At 55.9% G+C, this 23,940-nt stretch overlaps 4 protein-coding genes and 1 pseudogene across 5 annotated transcripts; all 5 read right to left on the reverse strand.

Moving 5' to 3' along the window:
• Positions 1 to 5: 5 nt before the first annotated feature.
• LOC144950376 (histone H2B type 3-B) lies at positions 6 to 407 on the reverse strand. The gene has a single exon (XM_078880494.1). The coding sequence runs from the start codon at positions 405 to 407 to the stop codon at positions 6 to 8; it is 402 nt and encodes a 133-aa protein (XP_078736620.1).
• A 567-nt stretch (positions 408 to 974) lies between these two features.
• Positions 975 to 1,681, reverse strand: LOC144950386 (histone H4). The gene has a single exon (XM_078880503.1). The coding sequence runs from the start codon at positions 1,595 to 1,597 to the stop codon at positions 1,286 to 1,288; it is 312 nt and encodes a 103-aa protein (XP_078736629.1). The 5' UTR covers positions 1,598 to 1,681; the 3' UTR covers positions 975 to 1,285.
• A 1,000-nt stretch (positions 1,682 to 2,681) lies between these two features.
• LOC144950355 (histone H1 pseudogene) lies at positions 2,682 to 3,594 on the reverse strand (annotated as a pseudogene).
• A 10,278-nt stretch (positions 3,595 to 13,872) lies between these two features.
• LOC144948496 (histone H2A) lies at positions 13,873 to 16,620 on the reverse strand. 2 transcript variants are annotated; one of them, XM_078878016.1, is made up of 2 exons: positions 16,187 to 16,563; positions 13,873 to 13,882 (listed from the first exon to the last, which is right to left on the reverse strand). In XM_078878016.1, exons 1-2 carry the CDS (start codon positions 16,561 to 16,563, stop codon positions 13,873 to 13,875), a joined length of 387 nt encoding a protein of 128 aa, XP_078734142.1. The 2 variants fall into 2 exon arrangements, with proteins under 2 accessions (XP_078734142.1, XP_078734152.1); XM_078878026.1 differs by lacking the exon at positions 13,873 to 13,882 and having other exon boundaries at positions 16,183 to 16,620.
• An 833-nt stretch (positions 16,621 to 17,453) lies between these two features.
• Positions 17,454 to 17,864, reverse strand: LOC144948504 (histone H3). The gene has a single exon (XM_078878040.1). It carries the CDS (start codon positions 17,862 to 17,864, stop codon positions 17,454 to 17,456), a length of 411 nt encoding a protein of 136 aa, XP_078734166.1.
• Between the last annotated feature and the right edge of the window lie 6,076 nt (positions 17,865 to 23,940).

The raw sequence follows: 23,940 nt of genomic DNA on the forward strand, positions 1-23,940 counted from the left end.
AGGCTTCACTTGGAGCTTGTGTACTTGGTGACGGCCTTGGTGCCCTCCGACACGGCGTGCTTGGCCAGCTCGCCGGGGAGCAGCAGTCGCACTGCGGTCTGGATCTCCCGAGAGGTGATGGTGGAGCGTTTGTTGTAGTGCGCCAGGCGGGACGCCTCGGAAGCGATGCGCTCAAAGATGTCGTTGACGAACGAGTTCATGATGCTCATTGCCTTGGACGAGATGCCGGTATCGGGGTGCACCTGCTTCATCACCTTGTAGATGTAAATGGCGTAGCTCTCCTTCCTGCGGTGGCGTCGCTTCTTGCCATCCTTGCGCGTAGCCTTGGTCACAGCCTTCTTGGAGCCCTTCTTGGGAGCAGGAACCTTAGCCGGCCCAGCGCTCTTTGATGCGGGAGGATCGGGCATGTCGACGCGTCGTAGGCAGCTTCGGGTCAGTTCACAACAGACGGGAAGCGAATGTGGATGTCGGTCGCGCGTTGAGCTCCTTTTATAGGAGGCGAGATGCAAATCAGAGGATCGTAGTGCGCGGCGCTGCTGAGTGGCTCTTTTAGTACCATCCCTCTCCATCAGCCTCCAATGAGAAACGCGGACGCGATTTTCACTTTAATATAGTTTTTACTGCAAAAATGACTTGTGAATATAACACAATGTAATGTCCAAACATGTATATTAGTGAATTGCAGCCATGGCCATTGATTTTGTTTTAAAAAGGATGACTAGAAAACCCAATACAGTATATTGTGTTTTGAGTGTGGGTGTTTTTGTTTCTTACGAAGGATTGTTTCACAACTCGTCTAATACGGCACACGGGCGTTTTATGAACGCAATTTGGATAAATACAAGCGCTCGGTGGAGAAAAATAACTTCGCTGTTGTGCTGTACAGGTGGAGATTAGCGTTCCGGCACGCTACGTCAATTAGGACGAGTGTGCTGTAAGATTGTGGCGCCAAATGCTCTACGTAATATCGGAATCGGCTGCAGCTGGAAATTATTCACGCAAAAATACCAGAAATGGGTACTGTATTAATGCGTTCAAGAATTACGCCTTGTTAAATGTGACGTGTCGTGAATATCATGATTTCTTTCATTCATGTGGAAGCAGATGAAGATTCGCCAACTCAACAAGCAAACGTCCACCACGCTCACGAGGAATTGGCGCGCAATAACCCAGGACATGTGCTCCATTTAGAAAGTGTTTGGCAACACTGGCGCAAGCAGTTTCGAAGAGGTGGGTGGCTCTGAAAAGAGCCTTTGGGTTGGCTTAATGTGCGAGAGATGGGCGCTCAGCCTCCGAAGCCGTAGAGAGTGCGGCCCTGGCGCTTGAGGGCGTAGACCACGTCCATGGCGGTGACGGTCTTGCGCTTGGCGTGCTCCGTGTAGGTGACGGCGTCGCGGATGACGTTCTCAAGGAAGACCTTCAGGACGCCGCGGGTCTCCTCGTAGATGAGGCCCGAGATGCGCTTCACACCGCCGCGGCGAGCGAGGCGGCGGATGGCGGGCTTGGTGATGCCCTGGATGTTGTCGCGCAGCACCTTGCGATGGCGTTTTGCGCCTCCCTTGCCGAGCCCCTTACCGCCTTTACCGCGTCCAGACATTGCGACTACTTCTGACAAAGCACGCGAGAGACATGCGCGCTCAGCTTGCAGCAGCAGCCACCTTTATATCCGAAGCGTGGTGACGTCACCGACCACCCCTGCCCTCCGCGATGGCTCCGCCTTAAACCTTCGACATTTAACCTCTGTGACGAAGAAAACCCTCCACCGTCGTCAAAAACACTTCCGTGACATGTACAATATGCGACGTTTTGGGCAATGACCCTTCTTCGAAGCACTCTGTAATGATATTGGCACACCCGCAGCGAACGCGAGAGGAACGCAATCTGTTGCAAGATTGCACGTGGAGTGAATAATCGGTGTAAGGTCTTGTTTTCAAGTGAACAAGATGAACTAACTTTATAATCGTGTGAAGCTAAACGGCTTCCAACACAATAGTTGAGTGAACGTCACCAACTAGTTCTCCCAAAGTAAGAAAGACATTTATTTTAATAGAGAAGTTTAGATGGTGCACCGCAATGTTTACAAAACAAAAACAAAGTGAAAAGGCGAGAACGAGCGAATGAAGGCAAATTGAGTAAAGCTGTCTGGAATCAATACATTTTTAGACTAAATTCCATATTTGGCACCAGTAACATGATGACGGAATGAAGAGGTGCAACACATAATCAAAATTGGAGGTTCGTCAAGAATGCATCGATTTGAATCTGGATTTAGATTAGAATCGCCAGCGAGAATGCTGACGTCGCTGACATTACTCTGCACCCAGTTCGAGTGAGGGAGCTGCCACCCGCCCCGCCTGTGTTTATGATTACTGCTTTCGGGCTCGATTACTCCCATCACATCAATGCTTAAAACACATCGAGTGGGTAAAATGTTATACAGTTAATTTGTTGAATGTACGAAACTTATCCAATCTACACAAATCCTCACGATTGAACTGCACCAAGCGTCGAGCTCCTTGATCAGGGCCGAGTCAAGGCGAGCAACCATCGCCACGCCGTAAATGGGTTTGACTTACAGAATATGGCACGCATTCAACAGCAACGTAATACACTGCCATGTGTTAACGATGAACTAATTGAAGCGCAGCAGCACCTGGTTCACTTTTTTTAACTAAGTGGGTGGCTCTGAAAAGAGCCGTTGAGGTGGAGTGAATCGAGCATCGTCCGATCGGATTCACTTCTTTGGCGCAGTCTTCTTGGGCTTGGCCGCGGCCTTCTTGGGCTTGGCCACCTTGGGTTTGGCGGCCTTGGCCTTGACGGTCTTGGGCTTAGCGACCTTGGGCTTCGCAGCCTTGGGCTTGGCTGGGCTCTTCGCCACCTTCTTGGGCTTAACAGCCGACTTCACCTTTTTGGGGCTCTTGGCCGACTTGGCAGCCGCGGGCTTCTTTGCTTTCTTGGGAGACTTCTTGGGCGCGGTCTTCTTGGCTGCCGCGGGCTTCTTCACCTTCTTGGCTGCCGCGGGCTTTTTAGCTGCGGGCTTTGATGTTGACGACTTGGGCTTCGCCTTTGCGGCAGCCTTTTCCTTGTTGAGTTTGAAAGAGCCAGATGCACCGCTGCCCTTCACTTGCGCCACGGCGTCTTTGGCCACGAGCTTCTTGATGGCCAACTTCACGCGGGCATTGTTCTTCTCCACGTCGTATCCTCCGGCAGCAAGCGACTTTTTGAGCGCAGGAAGAGACACGCCGTTCCTCTCCTTGCTGCTGGCCAGAGCCTTGAGGATGAGCTCGGACACGCTGGGGCCGACCTTCTTGGACTTTGGAGCGGCGCGCTTCTTCTTGGGGCTTTTAGGCGCTGAAGTAGCCGCAGCTGGTGGTTGAGCAGGAGCAGTTTCCGCCATCTCAAAACGTCGCTTTTATCGCCTCGCCTCTTTGAAATCGAAATCAGCGCTCTCACGGATTCAAACCGAGCGTCCTCCAGGCCCGAGGTTATTATAGAAGCGGCGTACTGAATGCGGACGTCGCTGAGATCATCCAGCACTCAGATCTAGTGAGGAAGTTGCCACCATACTCACTGTGTTTATCACGCCTGCCTTTGGGCTCGATTACTCCCGTAACGTTCATACTTACATGCATATAGTTGATACATTATCACGAAGATCACTTCTTTAATGTACGTTACTTATGCAATATACGACAATGCTCACGATATAAATTATAATTCAAAACAAGTGAACAACCAACATTTGGGAGACATTGTTCGGTCAGGGCGAGATATGATGATTGTCGTTTTTCAAAAGTGTTAATGATGAACACTATTTAAAACACACTCGAATGTTTTGCAAGACAAGATGCTTCAACAGACTACTCATATTTAATTCCAACGAAATATTTTATATTTAAGTTTTGCCTCGCGCGCTCGCGATTCCTCCTCTCGCGCTATGGTGAGGACTGCGCGCCATGCCAACCGTCCCTTGTCACCGAACTTTTAACTGGACGTTTTAATCGAACTTTGAAATTAATAAATATATGGATTTTCAGATGGACAACAAACTGAAGAAAATTACTCAAAATTAACCGACATTAAATAGAAAGTTTAACATGTTACGTGGCAAGAGGTGAGTAGCTCACGCACTGCAGAAGGGTCGCGCGCCTTGAACAAGATCGAGGCACGGTGCACAATTATCACCACTCAAATTCAACTCAAGTGACTCCGCAGTCGAATGTTTAAAGAACATATATAATCTTACGTTTAATGCACCGACAGAGTTGATATTCTAGGAGCGCAGGATGGTTCATGCGATGAGTTGTTTTTACTGCAATAAGTAACACGTATTTACTGCACTAAGTAACACGAATGAGTAATCATTGGAAAGATGTTATTAACCATGTAAAAATATTTAACTACACATATTTGTACCATCTTATTTGACAGGTAATATTATACTTTACCGAGTGTTGACATCCCCAGCGTTTACCAGTACTTTTATGCTTACTATCAGCTAACACTGGCCACAACCCTGAGCTGATGTGCTCATTTGTTCCCTTTTAGCCCCGACACCCCACGCCACTCCCCGGCAACCACATTCAGATAAGGCCCCCCCCCCTCTGCCCCCCCCTGATTTATTATTTAAATTATTATTTATATTATTTAAATTATGTATTATTATTGTTTTACCTACGTGACTTTACCGAAAAAACCTAAGAGTATGAATCATTGCAGTTGTGGGGGTCGCTAGCCCCCGAGATCCCTCCCTCGATAATACTAACGGCCGGACTAACATCATCAATCGCCCCCCCGCTGCTAAGCGAACCGCCGCTAGGCTCCTCACCCAGGGTGTGGGAGCCGTCACCCGAGGATTCCCCTCCACCGCGGATCCGCGTAGCAGGCATGGATAACCACGCACACGCACACCCACACACAGCTCTGCACGGCACTCACCCAACCCTGACCACTCACGTTAGGATCGCGCACCTGTGTTACACACGTCGTGAACGTGCGCGCACACACGCATACAGCTCCACACGCGATACCCACTCCTGCGCCGCTCTGCGCCGCGCTGGCCGCCCACGTTACGATCGCGCACCTTGGGCACGCCGATTACGCACGCCGAGAGCTTACGCAAGTAACGAGCGCACGCAAGCGGGGCACACGCCGACACGACGACTCGTCCCCTCCCCCACTCGCGCGTGCACGTCAACACAAATATCGTACAAGGACGATTCTCCTCTCACACGGCTGCGTAGTCACGCCAGCACACCAAAAGTGCTCTCCCCGGGCGTTAACGCACACACCTCCGTACCCGCACAATCGTACAGAGACCACGGCCTTTATGCGTACAACGACCACACACTCGCGAATGCAGTGCACGCTAATACCACGTTCCAAAAACACCCAACAACACGGTTTTGTTACTACGCTCGAGATTTTATTAGCCCTTGCTAACCAACCGAGCCACCCGTGTGTGTGTGCGGGACAGCAAGGCGCTTCTAACCCACACTCTGGTGCCGTGTAGCCCTATTCTATGCTGCGCTCTCTGCTAAACCGCTTTCCTACTCGTCCTTACCCCGAACTAACCCTCTCCTACGGATCCTACCCTCCGCTCTGAGGTGTTGTAAGGCGCGCAACACGATACCGTCTGTAGTCCTTGGTGACCTTGCGGCGCTCAGATCGTCCTGCAGACAATCTAGCGGCTCGCCCGATGACTCCTTCGTCGCTGACCCCTTGTCCAAACTCCAGAAGAAGAGAGTTCCCTACTGCCCCTGCGTTTTCTTTTAAACTATTCACATCAAAGGCTAGGAGCCCCCGTCCCGACCGCCTTGGTCTCTCGACCAATCCTGAGCCTAGGATTTCCCGCTCTTTTGCGATCCCGCCGGCCTTTGAACTTTCGACCAATCAGTCGTCCCGGGTCCTGATCCCAGCTATCTGCCTTGCTGACCCGTGTTTGTGTTTGTATGCGTTTCTAACTGCGGGGCTCTCTGAGCTCGCCGTGGTCGTGCGATCTCAAATCCGCCCACGGCGCCGCAGTGTTACTTGGCCTGGGAAGGGTCCTGTCCAATTCCCTGGCCCTGAGAAACCGTGGGGTAACCCCCCTAGGGGGCCCTCGGGTGAAAACTCAGGGTAGGTGACCCGACCACGAGGCCCTACGTGGGTGCGGGTGCGTGTTTATGTGGGGGGGGGTGATGGGGGGCAGTGCGGCGGTGGAAGCCGGGCGGCTCCCTGGCTCGGCCGAGCGGCCCCGTCGCTGTGGCACCACATAGCCCCCCGGGGTGCCAGTCCCCGTCCCGGGTTGACTGGAGCACCTCGCCTGGGTTGCCCCCACGAGGTATCGCCGCGGGGTCCGCGGGATTCGCCCGGCCCTTGTGGCTGGCCTCGGGGGTGGCGGCTCCGTCTCCTGGGGCTCCGGCGGTGGTCTCCTCCTCCATTCCAACGGCTCCCCTCGGTCTCCGGCACCTGCGGGCTGGGGAACAAACTCAGAGGCGGTGGGGTTTAAGGGTCGCCGTCCTCGTCGCCCCCGGCCCCGCCCGGGGCCCCTCGGAGCCCGGGGCTCCGTGGGGCCCATATACTGCGCGAGGCCCCCGGGCACGGGGGGTGGGGGGACCCCGGGGTTTCGGGGTACTTGGACGGCGGGGCTCCCCCCCTCGGGGGCTGCTCGCCACGGCTTCAGTCGGCGGATGTTGACCACCATCTCCCGGCCCCTCTCTCCTCCCTGAATCAGCACCGTCCATGGTGAGATCTGCCGTCTCACAATCCAGGGTCCTCGCCAGTAGGTGGTCAGCTTCCCCACCTGTCCGGCACCGACGCGGGGAGTGTACAGCCACACCTCGGAGCCCGCAGTGTAGAAGGGGGGCTCCATACGGGGTCGGGCGCCCTGCTCTTGCCGCTGGTGCGCGGCCTCTCCGTGCGGGTAGGCTCGGCCCCTGGCCTCTCGCAGGGTCTCCAGCAAGTGCTCCATGGGGTGGCTCCCTTCCTCCCGTTGCGGCGGAGGGACACCGAACAGCAGATCTGCGGGCAGGCGAGACTCGCGACCAAACATCATTAGGAACGGGGTCTGTCCTGTAGATGTGTGAACGGCGGTGGTGTAGGCGAACAGGGCATAGGGGAGGTGTTCGTCCCAGTCCTGTTGATTCGCGGCCGCCATGCGTTTAAGCTTCCCGGCCAGAGTCTGGTTCATCCTCTCTACCATCCCGTTTGCCTGGGGGTGATATGCCGTGGTTCGGTCCTTCTGGATCCCGAACTCTCGGCACAGCGCCTGGAATAGTTCGGCCTCGAATTCACTACCCTGGTCGGTAATGACTCGTTCGGGGATCCCGCACTTAAGTACGTAGTTTTCCACGAAGGCCCGGGCCACTACGAGGGCTGTTTTATCCGGGATAGCCACCGCCACGGGGTAGCGGGTGAAGTACTCCACCGCTACAAGAATATATCGGTTGCCCCGGTGGGATCGTGGAAAGGGCCCCTGCAAGTCGATTCCGACCAACTGATTCGTCCGACTGACTCGGAACGGCCTCAGGGGTACCTGGTACCTCGCCGGCTTTTGCCCACACTGCTGGCAGGCCCGGCAGCCCTGCACCCAGGCGGCCACATCTTGTGCCAATTTAGGCCAGAGATACTGGCGACGCAGAGTCTCCCGGGTGCGCCGTTCCCCATCATGGCCCCCGAGCGGGTGGTCGTGTACCAGTCGTAGTAGTTGGGGTCGCACATGGGCGGGAACGCAGATGCACCCAGGCTGCCCAGCGTCGGCCAGTTCCCTCACCACCCCGTTTTCCACACACAACCGGGCATACAAACCGCTCCAGGGCCCTGGTAGTGCATCCTCCTTCTCTCGCAGTGCCGCCTCCACCGCCGCCAGATCCGGATCTCGCTGCTGGGTCTGTCTCAGCTGCTCGTCGTTCAGGCCCGGGAAGGCGCAGCCGACGTCCTCCTGGATCCGTCCGATCGGGTCCCGAGCTGCGGGTCCCGCGCTTGCCGGGCGGTCGACGGGATCCTCGGTGCCACCTGCAAGGGTCTCTGTGGCGCACACTGCACTCTCTCTCGCTGGGGGGGGGGTCAGTGGCCGCGGCCTCTCGGGGGTCCGTTGCCTGCCGGCAGCGTCCCCCCGTGAAACACGGGCAGGCCTCCTCCGCCCTCGTCTCGGCGAACACCGTGGGTCGCCTCGACAAGGCGTCCGCGTTTGCGTGCGTCCGGCCAGCCCGATACTCGATTTGCAGGTTGTACTCCTGCAACTGCGCCAACCACCGGGCCATCTGCCCCCGCGGCTCCTTGAATGTAAGAAGGAACTGCAGAGCATAATGGTCAGTGCGTACGCGACATCTCCTGCCGTACAAATACGGCCGGAACTGTTTGCATGCGAAAATTACGGCGTACAACTCTTGGCGGGTCACGCAATAGTTCAGCTCGGCCCCACTCAAGGTCCGGCTGGCGTACGCGATGACTCGTTCCGTCCCATCCTGTACCTGTGACAACACCGCGCCCAGCCCGCTGCTGCAGGCGTCGGTGTCCAAAATAAAATCGGTGGTAAAATCGGGGAAAGCGAGGGTGGGGGCGTGGGTGAGGTGATCTTTGAGAGTGGTGAAGGCCGTCTGGCAGGCCCCCGTCCACTGGTAGGGGTGCTTAGGGGAGGTGAGTTGGGTGAGAGGGCGTGCAATCTCACTGAATCCCTTTACAAATCGACGATAATAGGTGGCGAGCCCCAAAAATGATCTGATCTCCGTCAGATTCCTTGGCCGTGGCCACTCCACTACGGCGCGTACCTTCTCCGGATCGGTGTGCACGCCTGCCTCGCTGACGCGATGCCCGAGGTACCCCACCTCGCGTTGTGCGATGTAACACTTACGTGGCTTGAGCTTGAGATGAGCCGCTCGCAGTCGCTGGAACACCTCTCGAAGCCTGGACCAATGCTCAGACAAAGATCTACTGAACACTATCACATCGTCCAAGTAAATCAGGCACTGTTCCCACTGCAAGCCCCGCATCACCAACTCCATCAACCGCTGGAACGTCGCGGGCGCGTTAGTGAGTCCGAACGGCAACACTCGAAACTCAAACAGGCCCATCGGGGTGGTGAATGCTGTTTTTGGCCGATCCTCCTCCGTCATCTCCACCTGCCAGTACCCGGACGCGAGATCGAGGGTGGAAAAATACCGCGCTCCTGCGAGACTGTCGAAGGTGTCGTCGATGCGTGGGATGGGAAAAGCGTCGCCGAGGGTGACTGCGTTCAATTTTCGGTAATCAACGCAGAACCGAGTCGATCCGTCCTTTTTCGTTACCAGTACCACCGGGGCAGACCAAGGGCTCGCGGAGGGCTGGATTATGTTATCACGTAGCATATCCGTGACTGCCTCTTTGATCTGGGTCCGTTCAGGCGCGCCCACTCGGTATGCGGGGAGTTTGATGGGTCGGGCTGCACCTGTGTCAATTTGGTGCTTGACCAGGTCGGTCCGGCCCACGTCCGAATCGTGCTCACTGAACACGTCGGCATACTCCCGCAATAACCCGCGCAGCTGATCGGCCTCCCCCTTAGGTAAGGCTGCCCAAGGCACATGTAACGCATCCTGCAGGGGAACAATCTCGGCTCGGGGGGTCGGGCCGACCCGCCAGGCCAGATCCTGGCTGTCCTCGGGGCGGCCAGGGTCCTCCGCCCAGAGTGCGAACACCGAGTCGTTCGAGTGGCGAGCGTGCAGGGGGTGTACGGTGGCTACCGGGGTGCGTCGTCGTATCATTGCCGGGGTACTGTGTGGGTTAAACACACGTATAAACAATCGGTCCCCATCTGCGTTTACCAACGTGGCGGATCCCACTATCCCATACCGTTTTGCCAACTCCGGGTGAGGAGTTAGCATTACCTCTCCTGATGGTCGGAGCGCGGGGTCGGTGGGGGATGTTGCCACCGGCACCAGCATCTCGGTGAGTGGGTCGATGGTGACTGCCGTCGCCAGGATAGCGACCACAGGTGCGAAGCGGGGGCGCGTTGGTTCTCGTCCCAGGAACGGTATCCGCTCGCCGTTGCTCTCCATGGTGGCGCATCGCTGGCGGGGTTGCACGTTGAGTCCCAGCCGTTCTAAGAGGTCGGTACCTGCGATACACTCGTGACACAACGCACTCGACACGTAGAACTCCTGGGTGCACACCTGACTGCCTATGCGGACCTCTAGGGTGGCTCTCCCCAGCAGCCCCATTCCGGCTCCGCTCGCCGTGTGCAGCGCGCGGTCCGGTGCCTGTGTGGGGGTCGCTAGCCCCCGAGATCCCTCCCTCGATAATACTAACGGCCGGACTAACATCATCAATCGCCCCCCCCGCTGCTAAGCGAACCGCCGCTAGGCTCCTCACCCAGGGTGTGGGAGCCGTCACCCGAGGATTCCCCTCCACCGCGGGTCCGCGTAGCAGGCATGGATAACCACGCACGCGCACACCCACACACAGCTCTGCACGGCACTCACCCAACCCTGACCACTCACGTTAGGATCGCGCACCTGTGTTACACACGTCGTGAACGTGCGCGCACACACGCATACAGCTCCACACGCGATACCCACTCCTGCGCCGCTCTGCGCCGCGCTGGCCGCCCACGTTACAATCGCGCACCTTGGGCACGCCGATTACGCACGCCGAGAGCTTACGCAAGTAACGAGCGCACGCAAGCGGGGCACACGCCGACACGACGACTCGTCCCCTCCCCCACTCGCGCGTGCACGTCAACACAAATATCGTACAAGGACGATTCTCCTCTCACACGGCTGCGTAGTCACGCCAGCACACCAAAAGTGCTCTCCCCGGGCGTTAACGCACACACCTCCGTACCCGCACAATCGTACAGAGACCACGGCCTTTATGCGTACAACGACCACACACTCGCGAATGCAGTGCACGCTAATACCACGTTCCAAAAACACCCAACAACACGGTTTTGTTACTACGCTCGAGATTTTATTAGCCCTTGCTAACCAACCGAGCCACCCGTGTGTGTGTGCGGGACAGCAAGGCGCTTCTAACCCACACTCTGGTGCCGTGTAGCCCTATTCTATGCTGCGCTCTCTGCTAAACCGCTTTCCTACTCGTCCTTACCCCGAACTAACCCTCTCCTACGGATCCTACCCTCCGCTCTGAGGTGTTGTAAGGCGCGCAACACGATACCGTCTGTAGTCCTTGGTGACCTTGCGGCGCTCAGATCGTCCTGCAGACAATCTAGCGGCTCGCCCGATGACTCCTTCGTCGCTGACCCCGTGTCCAAACTCCAGAAGAAGAGAGTTCCCTACTGCCCCTGCGTTTTATTTTAAACTATTCACATCAAAGGCTAGGAGCCCCCATCCCGACCGCCTTGGTCTCTCGACCAATCCTGAGCCTAGGATTTCCCGCTCTTTTGCGATCCCGCCGGCCTTTGAACTTTCGACCAATCAGTCGTCCCGGGTCCTGATCCCAGCTATCTGCCTTGCTGACCCGTGTTTGTGTTTGTATGCGTTTCTAACTGCGGGGCTCTCTGAGCTCGCCGTGGTCGTGCGATCTCAAATCCGCCCACGGCGCCGCAGTGTTACTTGGCCTGGGAAGGGTCCTGTCCAATTCCCTGGCCCTGAGAAACCGTGGGGTAACCCCCCTAGGGGGCCCTCGGGTGAAAACTCAGGGTAGGTGACCCGACCACGAGGCCCTACGTGGGTGCGGGTGCGTGTTTATGTGGGGGGGGTGATGGGGGGCAGTGCGGCGGTGGAAGCCGGGCGGCTCCTTGGCTCGGCCGAGCGGCCCCGTCGCTGTGGCACCACACCTGCAGGTGACGCACGTCGACCCCGATCGCGCTGCAGTGCGCTGCGCTCACGAGCGAGGCCACCGCCCCCGTGTCCAGCAGAATTCGGGTACGCACTCCGTTTACCTCCCCTTCCACGAGCGACGTGGCCCCCGTGATCCCCGCCACCAGCTCCCGTAGCCAGTCGCCAGGAGTCACCGTTTCCGTGGGCGTTGTTGTTGGAACCTGTGTGGAGATCACTCGCTCGCCATTATTACCGTCTTTTTGCATCGGGACCGCTTCGAATGCACCCCCAGATGGTCCACTCTCTAGGGGGCGTTGGGGTTTAACCCCGGCGCGTTTCTAGCGCGGGCGATCTGCGGACAGTCTCTCACGAGATGCCCTCGCCGGTCACACAGGTAACACGCACGGGGGGCCGTCCCGTAGGAGCCCCCCCGTCCGTTTCCTATCCCCCCTCCGGCACGCCGCTGCCCCGACTCTGCCTCTAGTCGGGCTACCCTCCCAGATAACCCTCCCACCGTGGCGCGTAGGTTCCCCATTTCGGATCGGATGGTCTCAACGGAGGATTGCACCTGGGTTACCTGGCCGGCTATATCTCCCATGCCGGTCTGTAACCCAGCTACCCAACCCGGGGTTGTCTCGCGGGACACTGGAGGTTCTCTTTCCCGGCCCCTTACCGTCCTCGCGAGCTCCTGTTCCTCCTCCTCGTCTTCCGAGAGCAGGCTCGCAATGGCGCGCTCTCGTCCCAGCCCCCGGAGCTGCGCGCGTTCGCTGTGAATTCTTTCACACTTACGTGCGCGCTCGACAAGGGTGTTAAAGGGAAGACGTGGGCAGCTCATGTCTGGCTGCCACCACGCCGTGCGAGACAGGTACCGCTGGATTTTCTCGGCAGCCAGTTCCTCAATAACCTCAGTTGCGTACCCCGGGCGTGCGATCTTTGTTAACTCGCGCACATCCTCGGCGTAATCACGGAGATCTTCGCCAGGTTGGCGACGGCGCGCCTCTAAGGCCGATTTTGCTTCCTCCTCGTCCCGTGTGCCAAAACGCTGATCGAGTCGGCGCATCAGCTCCTCTAGCTGTGTCTGTGCGCTCGCGGGTAACGCTTCTACAAAATCGGCTGCCCGCCCATCAAGATTCATATTAAGTTGACGTACTGCCTGCGCGTCCGTCCATCCATTAATTTCCTTGGCCCCTAAGAGATTGCGGGCGAATGCCTTCCACGAAGGGGCCCCCCGGCCGGTAAATATCAGTCTTATTTTAGCGTGAGGTAACGCGGGGGTCCGTACCGCTTCCGACACCAATTTGTGGGGGTCGCTAGCCCCCGAGATCCCTCCCTCGATAATACTAACGGCCGGACTAACATCATCAATCGCCCCCCCGCTGCTAAGCGAACCGCCGCTAGGCTCCTCACCCAGGGTGTGGGAGCCGTCACCCGAGGATTCCCCTCCACCGCGGGTCCGCGTAGCAGGCATGGATAACCACGCACGCGCACACCCACACACAGCTCTGCACGGCACTCACCCAACCCTGACCACTCACGTTAGGATCGCGCACCTGTGTTACACACGTCGTGAACGTGCGCGCACACACGCATACAGCTCCACACGCGATACCCACTCCTGCGCCGCTCTGCGCCGCGCTGGCCGCCCACGTTACGATCGCGCACCTTGGGCACGCCGATTACGCACGCCGAGAGCTTACGCAAGTAACGAGCGCACGCAAGCGGGGCACACGCCGACACGACGACTCGTCCCCTCCCCCACTCGCGCGTGCACGTCAACACAAATATCGTACAAGGACGATTCTCCTCTCACACGGCTGCGTAGTCACGCCAGCACACCAAAAGTGCTCTCCCCGGGCGTTAACGCACACACCTCCGTACCCGCACAATCGTACAGAGACCACGGCCTTTATGCGTACAACGACCACACACTCGCGAATGCAGTGCACGCTAATACCACGTTCCAAAACACCCAACAACACGGTTTTGTTACTACGCTCGAGATTTTATTAGCCCTTGCTAACCAACCGAGCCACCCGTGTGTGTGTGCGGGACAGCAAGGCGCTTCTAACCCACACTCTGGTGCCGTGTAGCCCTATTCTATGCTGCGCTCTCTGCTAAACCGCTTTCCTACTCGTCCTTACCCCGAACTAACCCTCTCCTACGGATCCTACCCTCCGCTCTGAGGTGTTGTAAGGCGCGCAACACGATACCGTCTGTAGTCCTTGGTGACCTTGCGGCGCTCAGATCGTCCTGCAGACAATCTAGCGGCTCGCCCGATGACTCCTTCGTCGCTGACCCCGTGTCCAAACTCCAGAAGAAGAGAGTTCCCTACTGCCCCTGCGTTTTCTTTTAAACTATTCACATCAAAGGCTAGGAGCCCCCGTCCCGACCGCCTTGGTCTCTCGACCAATCCTGAGCCTAGGATTTCCCGCTCTTTTGCGATCCCGCCGGCCTTTGAACTTTCGACCAATCAGTCGTCCCGGGTCCTGATCCCAGCTATCTGCCTTGCTGACCCGTGTTTGTGTTTGTATGCGTTTCTAACTGCGGGGCTCTCTGAGCTCGCCGTGGTCGTGCGATCTCAAATCCGCCCACGGCGCCGCAGTGTTACTTGGCCTGGGAAGGGTCCTGTCCAATTCCCTGGCCCTGAGAAACCGTGGGGTAACCCCCCTAGGGGGCCCTCGGGTGAAAACTCAGGGTAGGTGACCCGACCACGAGGCCCTACGTGGGTGCGGGTGCGTGTTTATGTGGGGGGGGTGATGGGGGGCAGTGCGGCGGTGGAAGCCGGGCGGCTCCCTGGCTCGGCCGAGCGGCCCCGTCGCTGTGGCACCACACAGTCACGAAAGCTTCAAATCTAGAACGAATGCAAGAATCATTCATTCCACGCGCATGTGAAGAGGAGTCGTAGAATGGTTTATGCACTTCTTTATACTGGTAGCAACGAAGTGGACCAGCCTACAATAGATTATATCGTCCGTCCGTCCGTGTAGCAACATCGCCCCCTATTGCAAACACTTGGCATGACCCTACAAAAACCTTTAGACTCTGTGATACTTTCCTGGCTAAACAAGTGTAACATTCCCTTATAATTCCCTAAGATAGCTTTTAATTAAAACATTTACATTAATGAGGTTTTCCTGGCTAAACACGTGTAACATTCCCTTATAATTCCCTGAGATAGCTTTTAATTAAAACTTTGAAATTAAATAAAAAAACTCACAGCGCCCTAAAGCCTACAGCTAGGCCTAAAGCCTAGAACTGGGCCTCAAAGTCTGACTTCGTATCGTACCCCTGCGTGTGTGCAAGGGAGTTAATGTTTAACAATGTTACATTCCCTGATGCTTTTAAATATAAACATTTAAATGTAAAGCTTTTACATGAATAATAAAAACATTTAAATTAAAAATTAACTCTCGGCGGCCTAAAGCCTACAGCTAGGCCTCAAGCCTCGAACGCCTCAAACTCTCCCTTCGTATTGTTCCCCTGCGTGTGTGCAAGGGAGTTATGTTTAACAATGTTACATTCCCTGATGCTTTTAAATAGAAACATTTAAATTTAAAACTTTAACATAAATTATAAAAACAGGTAAATTAAAAATTAACTCACGGCGCCCTAAAGCCTACAGCTAGGCCTAAAGCCTAGACCTAGGCCTCACACTCTCCCTTCGTATCGTCCGATTCAGTGTAGCAACATCGCCCCCTACTGCAAACACTTGGCAGGACCCTACAAAAACCTTTAGTCTCAGTGGGGCTTTCCTGGCTAAACAAGTGTAATAATACATTATGTTTATATTCTTTGGTTATTCGTTCCTACCAGCCCACCCCGCAGGGTCCTGTTTTCACCAACGCACAGCAATACTCGTTCCAAGACCAACCCCGGGCACACGTCCCACAGCCCCTTTTAACTCCTCAATCTCCGCTCCCAATACACATCCGCGTCCAGCACGCCTGCTCCGGGTGACGTCACTGCCCTTTAACCCCTGACACCCCCGTCCAGCTCTTTCCCGCGCGTGATTGGTGCGTGTTGTCGTGAGAGCGGAGATGTCGTGTTTGCGTGGTGCGTGAGGGTGGCTCGCAGATCCCTTAAAGTGCTTGAACCATTCTCCGACTCCTCTTCATATGTAATCTGACCGCTCAAAAAGAGCGAGTTTTATTCTTTAAAAAACACGATACTTTCTTCCAATAGGCATCCCAATTTATTCTAAACCATGTTCCATGATTGATGCAATGTTGGAATGCTGCTCAAATACCGTTCCTAAATTAGACGTAATAAAGGGTAACTGGAATGAGCAGAGCATTTGTTTAATTGCGAGCAATTTGGCACGAGGGCAACTCGACGACGGTGTCCTTATTAATAACAAAACCCCTGTGTACGACTGTCCGAGCTCTTTGCAAGCAAGTGGGTGGCTCTGAAAAGAGCCGTTGTTGTGGTGGTAGAGGCGGCGGCGCGTTCACTTCTTTGCCTGAGAGGTCTTCTTGGGCAGCAGCACGGCCTGGATGTTGGGCAGCACACCGCCCTGGGCGATAGTCACGCCGCCCATGAGCTTGTTGAGCTCCTCGTCGTTTCGCACGGCGAGCTGCAGGTGTCGGGGGATGATCCTCGTCTTCTTGTTGTCGCGGGCGGCATTGCCAGCCAGCTCGAGGATCTCGGCAGAAAGGTACTCGAGCACGGCGGCCAGGTAGACGGGTGCTCCAGCGCCGACCCGCTGGGCGTAATTGCCCTTGCGGAGCAGCCTGTGAACGCGACCCACGGGGAACTGCAAGCCGGCGCGGGAAGAGCGGGACTTTGCCTTGGCGCGAGATTTGCCACCGGTCTTGCCGCGTCCAGACATTGCTAAGGGACCTAGGATGCAAAAAGCAATAGAGACAAAGTACGAACGATTTGTGACGTTAACACGCACCACCGGAGCGTCTTTTATAGCGGAGACGAGGATCGTAGAGCGCGCCGCTGCTGATTGGCTCCTCTCGGTCGAGTCCCGCCCTCTCCTTGAGCCACCAATGAAAAGCCGGGACGCGAGGATTCGATGTTGACTTTAATTATTTTTATCCATATATATTTTTATGCGGACACGTATCTTAGGAATTAAACAATGCGATACACGTACTTAATAGGTTCAAGTTTTAAGCATTATTGAGTTAATTTATGGGCACGTGCTGGCAAGTCAAACTTATAAGCGGATTCCGCAAATATCAATGTATTATTGATTATAATCATCATTTTGAGGGACCTCATTGGTTATAAGAAATCATTGTGATAGCCTTGAGCTCGTGATTGATCGCCCACGTGCCTATACGGTGTATATATATTCCTTTAACCGCCTGTTCGGGCAATGCCTAAAAATATATGTGCGTGAATAATTCAGTCTCTTAGTTTGCAAAATGTGAACTTCTTATCAGCTCGGGATTGAAACAACATCAACCAATATCTTTGGGTTTAATAGTTAATATATTTCACCAAAATAACCCTTTTGTTGTAGATTATGTAAACATGGTTTCACAACGCTTATATACAACACCAACGTGTGATGTTGAAAAATGAGCGGCGGGGTATATAAAATGAACTTCATTGTCGCTTACGCCTGACGACTCGTGAGAGCCGTGACCAGCAAACGAAGGTTTCCGGCACCCGAACTTTGAAGGACACACATGGAAGCTTTTTCATGCGTAAGTGGTGGCTCTGAAAAGAGCCTTTGTGTTGTGCTTTGAGGGCCGAGCTGGGCGTTCAAGCGCGCTCGCCACGAATGCGGCGGGCGAGCTGAATGTCCTTGGGCATGATGGTGACGCGCTTGGCGTGGATGGCGCACAGGTTGGTGTCCTCGAAGAGCGCGACAAGGTACGCTTCGCTGGCCTCCTGCAGAGCCATGACAGCGGAGCTCTGGAAGCGCAGGTCGGTCTTGAAGTCCTGCGCGATCTCCCTGACGAGGCGCTGGAAGGGCAGTTTGCGGATGAGCAGCTCGGTGGACTTCTGGTAGCGGCGGATCTCGCGCAGAGCGACGGTGCCGGGCCTGTAGCGGTGAGGCTTCTTGACGCCGCCCGTGGCCGGAGCGCTCTTTCGGGCCGCCTTGGTGGCGAGTTGCTTGCGTGGGGCCTTGCCGCCCGTGGACTTGCGAGCGGTCTGCTTGGTGCGAGCCATGGCTTGGTGTGGGCAAAGATTCTCACAAGCGGGGAGAAGGCGGCTTATGTAGCCCAGAGCGCGCGCTCACTGGTCAGCGGAGTCGTGACGTGCGAAGACGGGGAGCGTGCTGATTGGTTGGCAGCGTGCAATGATCTCGAGTCGTCAACTCTTCTTAATCAACAAAATGTTCAGTTTGGATCATTTCAGAATGCCGTATCACGATGCAGTAGTACCGTTTGAGCGCCGTCGATGTCTTTAACGGATGTTATTTTCTCAAGCAAACACCTTTCCGGAAACGACTTTACAGTGCTCTGCATGATCTAAATAAAGTGTGAAGAAACTGCACTTCATTGGAAACAGTAATACGTAAAAATGTCGGAAAGAGGTGATCACAGGGATAGATATCTATTCTCTTGGCATTGAGATGATGATCATCAATTATACTGCACGAGTCATCCATGCTAGTGTAATAAACGACTGGACCACGATGTCTGGCTCAGTGTCCTTTATTCGGTTCGTGCTGTACACCCACACGGCTGTCTTTACTCTGTAGCTTCTCCACGGTGCTGACTCCAATGTCGGCCCGATCCACAACAGCAGCCCCGCTGCTGTTTCTCTCACACAGCCCCCCTTGGCTGTACTCGCTGCAACTCCTCTCTCTCCACAGCTCTGACAGCCTCGTGCTGTCTCCCTCTCTCCCTCCGCAGCTCTCACAGCCTCGTGCTGTCTCTCTCTCTCTCCGCAGCTCCTCCTGGCAGCCACACCGCTGCCTCTAACACGCAGCCCTTCTGGCTGTCTCCTCTGCAGCTGCACACCACTCCGCAGCTTCCTCTTGTCTTCGGGGTTGGCTCCCGATGGCCGTCGGCGCCCCCCCCTCTCCACACTCGCCCGCGTGGCCTCACTCTTTTCCGCTCACACCCCGACTGACTTCCCCTTCCGGTTTACCCGCTTAAGGACCCGAACCTTCCACCCACGTCACATGACTCCACCCCCCGTGACGTCACATCCGGAAGGTCGCTTACGCCCGCATTACACCACCCTCCCCCGTAGAAAAATCCCAGCCGACCTCGGCTGACCAATAGCAAATCGTAATGCGGCGAACCGAGCTTCCCCCCCTAAAGGACACTAAGCATACAATGTAACAGCAAGAACAACAACAACAACGCAATTAACATCAACGAACGTACAAAAAGCATGCAATAAATACAACTGTAAGAAAAAAAATAACAAGACAGCAACAATCAACGAAACGTAAGCGATTTGGAACGTGTGCGGGTCGCCGGCCCGTCCCGGACGGTCGGCGGCCCACTCGCAGAACGGGAACGCGATGAAAGTCGAGGAATGACAGGGGGTAATTCCCCTGTCGCAGCTGGAAGTCCACCGCCGTCCCGTGTCCCTAAAGAGTTAGTCTTGGGCTTGTCCTGTGACCGTGCCCGCAGCTGGGTCGGAAGGGCTGCAGGGCTCGAAGGTCCCGCAGACCTGGCAGGCGTCCTCCGAGCAGGGCCCCTCGTCCCCCGCAATGTCACGGCCGGCCTGTCTGGAACAGGTACGACAGGCGCTCTAGCAAGATCAATGGACGCAGGCAGGGGAGAGTCAGCAGCAACAGACCTCGGCAAGGCAACATTGGGGGATGACGCATCATGTAAGGGAGCAACATATGGTTTCAAGCGCGACGTATGCACAACCCAGCGACGAGACCCAATCTGGACGCGTGCTGACTGTGGGTTGGGAACCGCAATGAGGCGTACGGGACCATGCCAGGGTTTGTGCAATTTCGGCGAGGTCCCCGGACGTACCTGTGGACAATGAAGCCAGGCTAGGTCCCCAACCTTCCAAGGGCACTCCCCCTCAGACCGTCGCGCATATCGCTCGTTCCGGGCCTGGGCTTTGGCCGTAGCCACGCGGGCATTCTCCCGTGCCTCCGTGACTCGGCGAACCGTGTCCTGAATGTATTCAGGAAGTGGTTTACGAGGTCCCTTCACCCCAGTTCCCAATTGCACATCCACCGGCGGCACGTTTTCCCGACCATACATAAGGTAAAACGGCGAATATCCTGTAGCCGCATGAGGCGTCATCCTGTACGCCGAAAGCACCCCGGGGATGTGCAGATCCCAATCTGATTGTTGTTCACTCACGGTATGGCAAAGCATGGCAGACAATGTCCTGTTCAGCCGTTCAACCATACCATCCGTCTGCGGATGGTATGGGGATGTCCGTACTTTCTTAGTCCCAAGGCCCGCGCACACTTCCGCCAATAATTTAGAAGAGAAATTCCTGCCCTGGTCCGTGAGGAGTCTCTCAGGCGCCCCCTTATCCATAATATACCCAAACAAAAAGGCGTCGGTAATGGCCGCGGCCGACTGATCGGGCAACGGCCAGGCCATCGGCCAACGGGAGAGGTACTCAACCCCTACCAGCAAATATTTATTACCCCTCGCCGATGGTGGAAAAGGTCCCAATATGTCCAGTGCCACCAATTCATTGACTCGAGACACCTGAATCGACTGGAGAGGCGGCACGTAAGGATGTTTCGGCGGCTTACGTCGTGCACACGCAGGGCACGCGCGCACGTGCCCTACGACATCTGTCGCCATGCCATGCCAAAAATAATGACGTTGCAACGTCAACAAGGTCTTCTGCACCCCTAAATGTAAGAGAGTGTCACAATGGAGGGTTCTAATCAACTCGAATCGCAAGGACGTTGGTACCACCAGGCGCCAACGTTCCTGGAACCCCTCCCGCCACATAAGCAGACCATCTCGGAGAGCGGTTTGCGGCCCCATAGCCGTACTCGGACTCCCATTGTCCCTAGCAGACCGCTTCCGCAAGGACACCAATGACTCATCCATCATCTGTTCCCGGATCCAGACAGACCGCGGCAGATTCAAAACCCCGTCAGCCGGTCCCGGTTCCATCGGAGTGTCCGACTTCTCGACGGCCAACGTAAGCGGCTGAGGGGGGTTTGGAATCGGCGAACACTTATGCGTCCCCGACTCACATTTACAAGGGGCGCGCCGCGGTAATCTGGAAAGTGCGTCAGCGTTCGCATGGCGCACTCCCTTCCGATGTTGAATTTGGAAGGAAAATTCCTGTAGCGTGTCCAACCAACGTGCCAACTGTCCGGATGGCTGGTCAATTTTAAGGGCATATTGCAAGGCCGCATGATCCGTACGCACAACAAAAGAACGACCGTAGAGGTATGGTCGAAATTGCCGTAGGAAAAAAACAACCGCCAATAGTTCTCTGCGAGTGACACAGTAGCGGGTTTCCGCAGGAGACAAGACTCGGCTACCATACGCCACGACACGCTCTACACCCCCTTTAGACTGTGATAACACCGCCCCAATACCTGTGTCACTCGCGTCCGTATCAAGAATGAATGGGTGATCGAAATCGGGATGATCCAATGTTGGGGCCGTGGCCAATAGATCACGCAGACTCCGAAAGACCGCCTCCTCCGGCTGTCCCCAAACAAACTTCCGTCCTTTACCCGTAAGGAGATGCAAGGGCCTCGCAATCGTCGCAAAACCCGACACAAATCTTCGGTAATACGAGGCAAATCCCAAAAACCGCCGAACATCCCCCACGGTGGCCGGCGTCGGCCAATCCCGGACGCACGCCGTCTTTTCCGGATCCGTGGACACTCCCTCAGCACTCACAATGTGCCCCAAATAGCGGACGGACCGTTGCAGTAGGTGACATTTCTTTGGTTTGAATTTCAATTTGGCAGAACGCATCCTCGTGAACACTGTCTCCAGCCGCGTCAAATGTTCATCAAATGTGCGGCTGAAGACAATAATATCGTCCAAATATATAAGACACGTCTCCCACTGCAACCCCGTCAAAACGAGCTCCATCAATCTTTGAAATGTAGCAGGGGCCGCATTCAATCCCATCGGGAGACAGTTGAATTGAAATAACCCCTGCGGCGTACGGAATGCGGTTTTCTCCCGTGAGGACTCGTCAAGGGGAAGCTGCCAAAATCCCGAAAAGAGGTCCAGTGTGGAAAAGAACTTAGCCCCCGACAATGCGTCGAGGGAGTCATCCATACGCGGCAGGGGGTACGCATCTGCCACCGATATCTTATTCAATTTGCGGAAATCAACACAAAATCGCAATTTGCCATCCTTCTTCTTAACCAAGACGACTGGAGCGCCCCATGGGCTGTTAGATGGCGATATAATGTCCGCAGCCAACATGTCTTCCACTGCCCCCTGTACGTGTTCTCGCTCCGCAGGACTCATCCGATGCGAATTTAATCGAATAGGGGCAGCATCGCCCGTCTCAATGTGATGGTAAAGCAACGAAGTGCGGCCCAAATCCAAATCATCGGAGCTGAACACATCGGAATATGTCAACAACAATTTACGCAGCGCACTACGTTGCTCCATGGACAGGGAAGAATTTCCGTCACATAAATGAGCAACCCAACGATCATCCGAACTCCTTGGCTCGGAAACCCCAGCAACAACTCCCCGGCTATGTGGACAATCATGGGTCGCAAACGCCGTAGTGGCATGTGCCACAACCGTACCGGCCGGGACACGGACGTTTTCTCCCCCCGCATTAAGCACCTGTAAAAACGGTAATTGATCCGGCCGGACGATGGTCTGTGCCCCCACTAACGCCAACCCGGTTGTTATCGTGGCGGACGGTGACAACAAGACCCCTACTGCTCCTAGCCGATCAGGCAGGGGCTTCCGATACCGCAAGGGTATAAGCATCTGTGTACCAGGTGGGATGTCCACAGATGCGACGGACAGCGCCTGCACTTGTACGGCCAAAGCAGGTCGCCCCCAGGGCGACGGCAGAAACGAGATTTGACGGCCCCCCGGCAGTTCAATACAATTCTCATTGATTTTGATCAAAATGGGCATCTTAGCCAAAAAATCGGTGCCTAACAAACAAGGAACCGCCAAAGATCTCGATATCAACACAACACCCGAGGCCGACACATCCCCAATAGATATCTTAGCATCCACCTGACCCACGATACCCATGCTACCCCCGTTCGCAGCGACGCACGACCCATAAACCGGACGCACAGCCCCCGGCGGGATGCCCAACAGATGGAAAATGACATCCGAAATAATAGTCGCAGACGCGCCGGAGTCGACCAAAATGAATACGTCCACCCCTTGTATAGACCCCGGTACAGTGGACGAGCCCGTAGCGGCCGCGACGACTCTCCGTGCCAACTTGCGCCACTGCGTGACCGAGCGACAAGGCCCCGTCGAAGGGCATGCTTTAACCACAACGTTAGGATGGCGCAACGACGGTGATGGGTGAGGTGTAAAGCCTTGCCGAGTGTCTGGTGCGTGCCGACATGCCTGTTTCGGAGGATCTTTAGCCGACTTGACCGGTGCCGAGGCCTCCTGCTGCGGCGGAGCCGGGAAGCGGGCCCAGCAGTCTCTGGCGTAGTGGCCCCTACGCCCGCAGCGGAAACATTCGGCCTCGTTGCGCCGAAGCGCAGGCCTCGCCTCCTGACGGCCCCGTTCTGGTAGCGCCGCGCGCGGTCTCGGCCCGCCGCGTCCCGTCCATGGAGCGGAGGCGGCCGTCAGTTGTTGAGGGCCCCGGTCATCCGGAACATAGACAGCCTGCGCAGGGTTCCACCCCAGCGCATCCCCTTCTTTGACGGGCCCCCCCGTCCACGCCGTCACTTGTTTCCAGCGACGGAGGTTGAATTGCGCATCGAGACACTTAGCAGCCGTCCGGGAAGTTAGCTTCTCATGCCCACACACAGGCATGGGGATCCCTAGATCCCGAGACAGCTCCAACATTTTCCCTAATATGAGAGGCTCGAGCAGGTCCTGTGGCGTCTCAGGATAAGCTGCCATGGCCAGCTCCAGCACCGCACCCCTGAACGCCACGGGCGACTCCTCTGGTGCTCGTTGTCGTTGAGCGAATCGCCGATGCGCATCATCTGGTGGCTCATAAGCATCGGCCATTTCTTGAAAAACACCACATAAAGTTGCCTTCTTATCGGTCGTTATGGAACGGAAGAATCGGACAGATTCGTCGTCCAGGAGAGTCGGCAACACCTCCAAAGCCTCCGCATCGGTCCATCTTGCTGTGCGTACCGCCGCCAAGAAGC

This window comes from Lampetra fluviatilis, chromosome 3 (genome assembly GCF_964198595.1).
Source record: "Lampetra fluviatilis chromosome 3, kcLamFluv1.1, whole genome shotgun sequence".
Classification (NCBI taxonomy): domain Eukaryota; kingdom Metazoa; phylum Chordata; class Hyperoartia; order Petromyzontiformes; family Petromyzontidae; genus Lampetra; species Lampetra fluviatilis.

Coding starts and splice junctions, on each gene's coding strand:
- LOC144948504 (XM_078878040.1), bottom strand. CDS start 17,864: ATGGCTCGCACCAAGCAGACCGCTCGCAAGTCCACGGGCGGCAAGGCC.
- LOC144950386 (XM_078880503.1), bottom strand. CDS start 1,597: ATGTCTGGACGCGGTAAAGGCGGTAAGGGGCTCGGCAAGGGAGGCGCA.
- LOC144948496 (XM_078878016.1), bottom strand. CDS start 16,563: ATGTCTGGACGCGGCAAGACCGGTGGCAAATCTCGCGCCAAGGCAAAG.
- LOC144950376 (XM_078880494.1), bottom strand. CDS start 407: ATGCCCGATCCTCCCGCATCAAAGAGCGCTGGGCCGGCTAAGGTTCCT.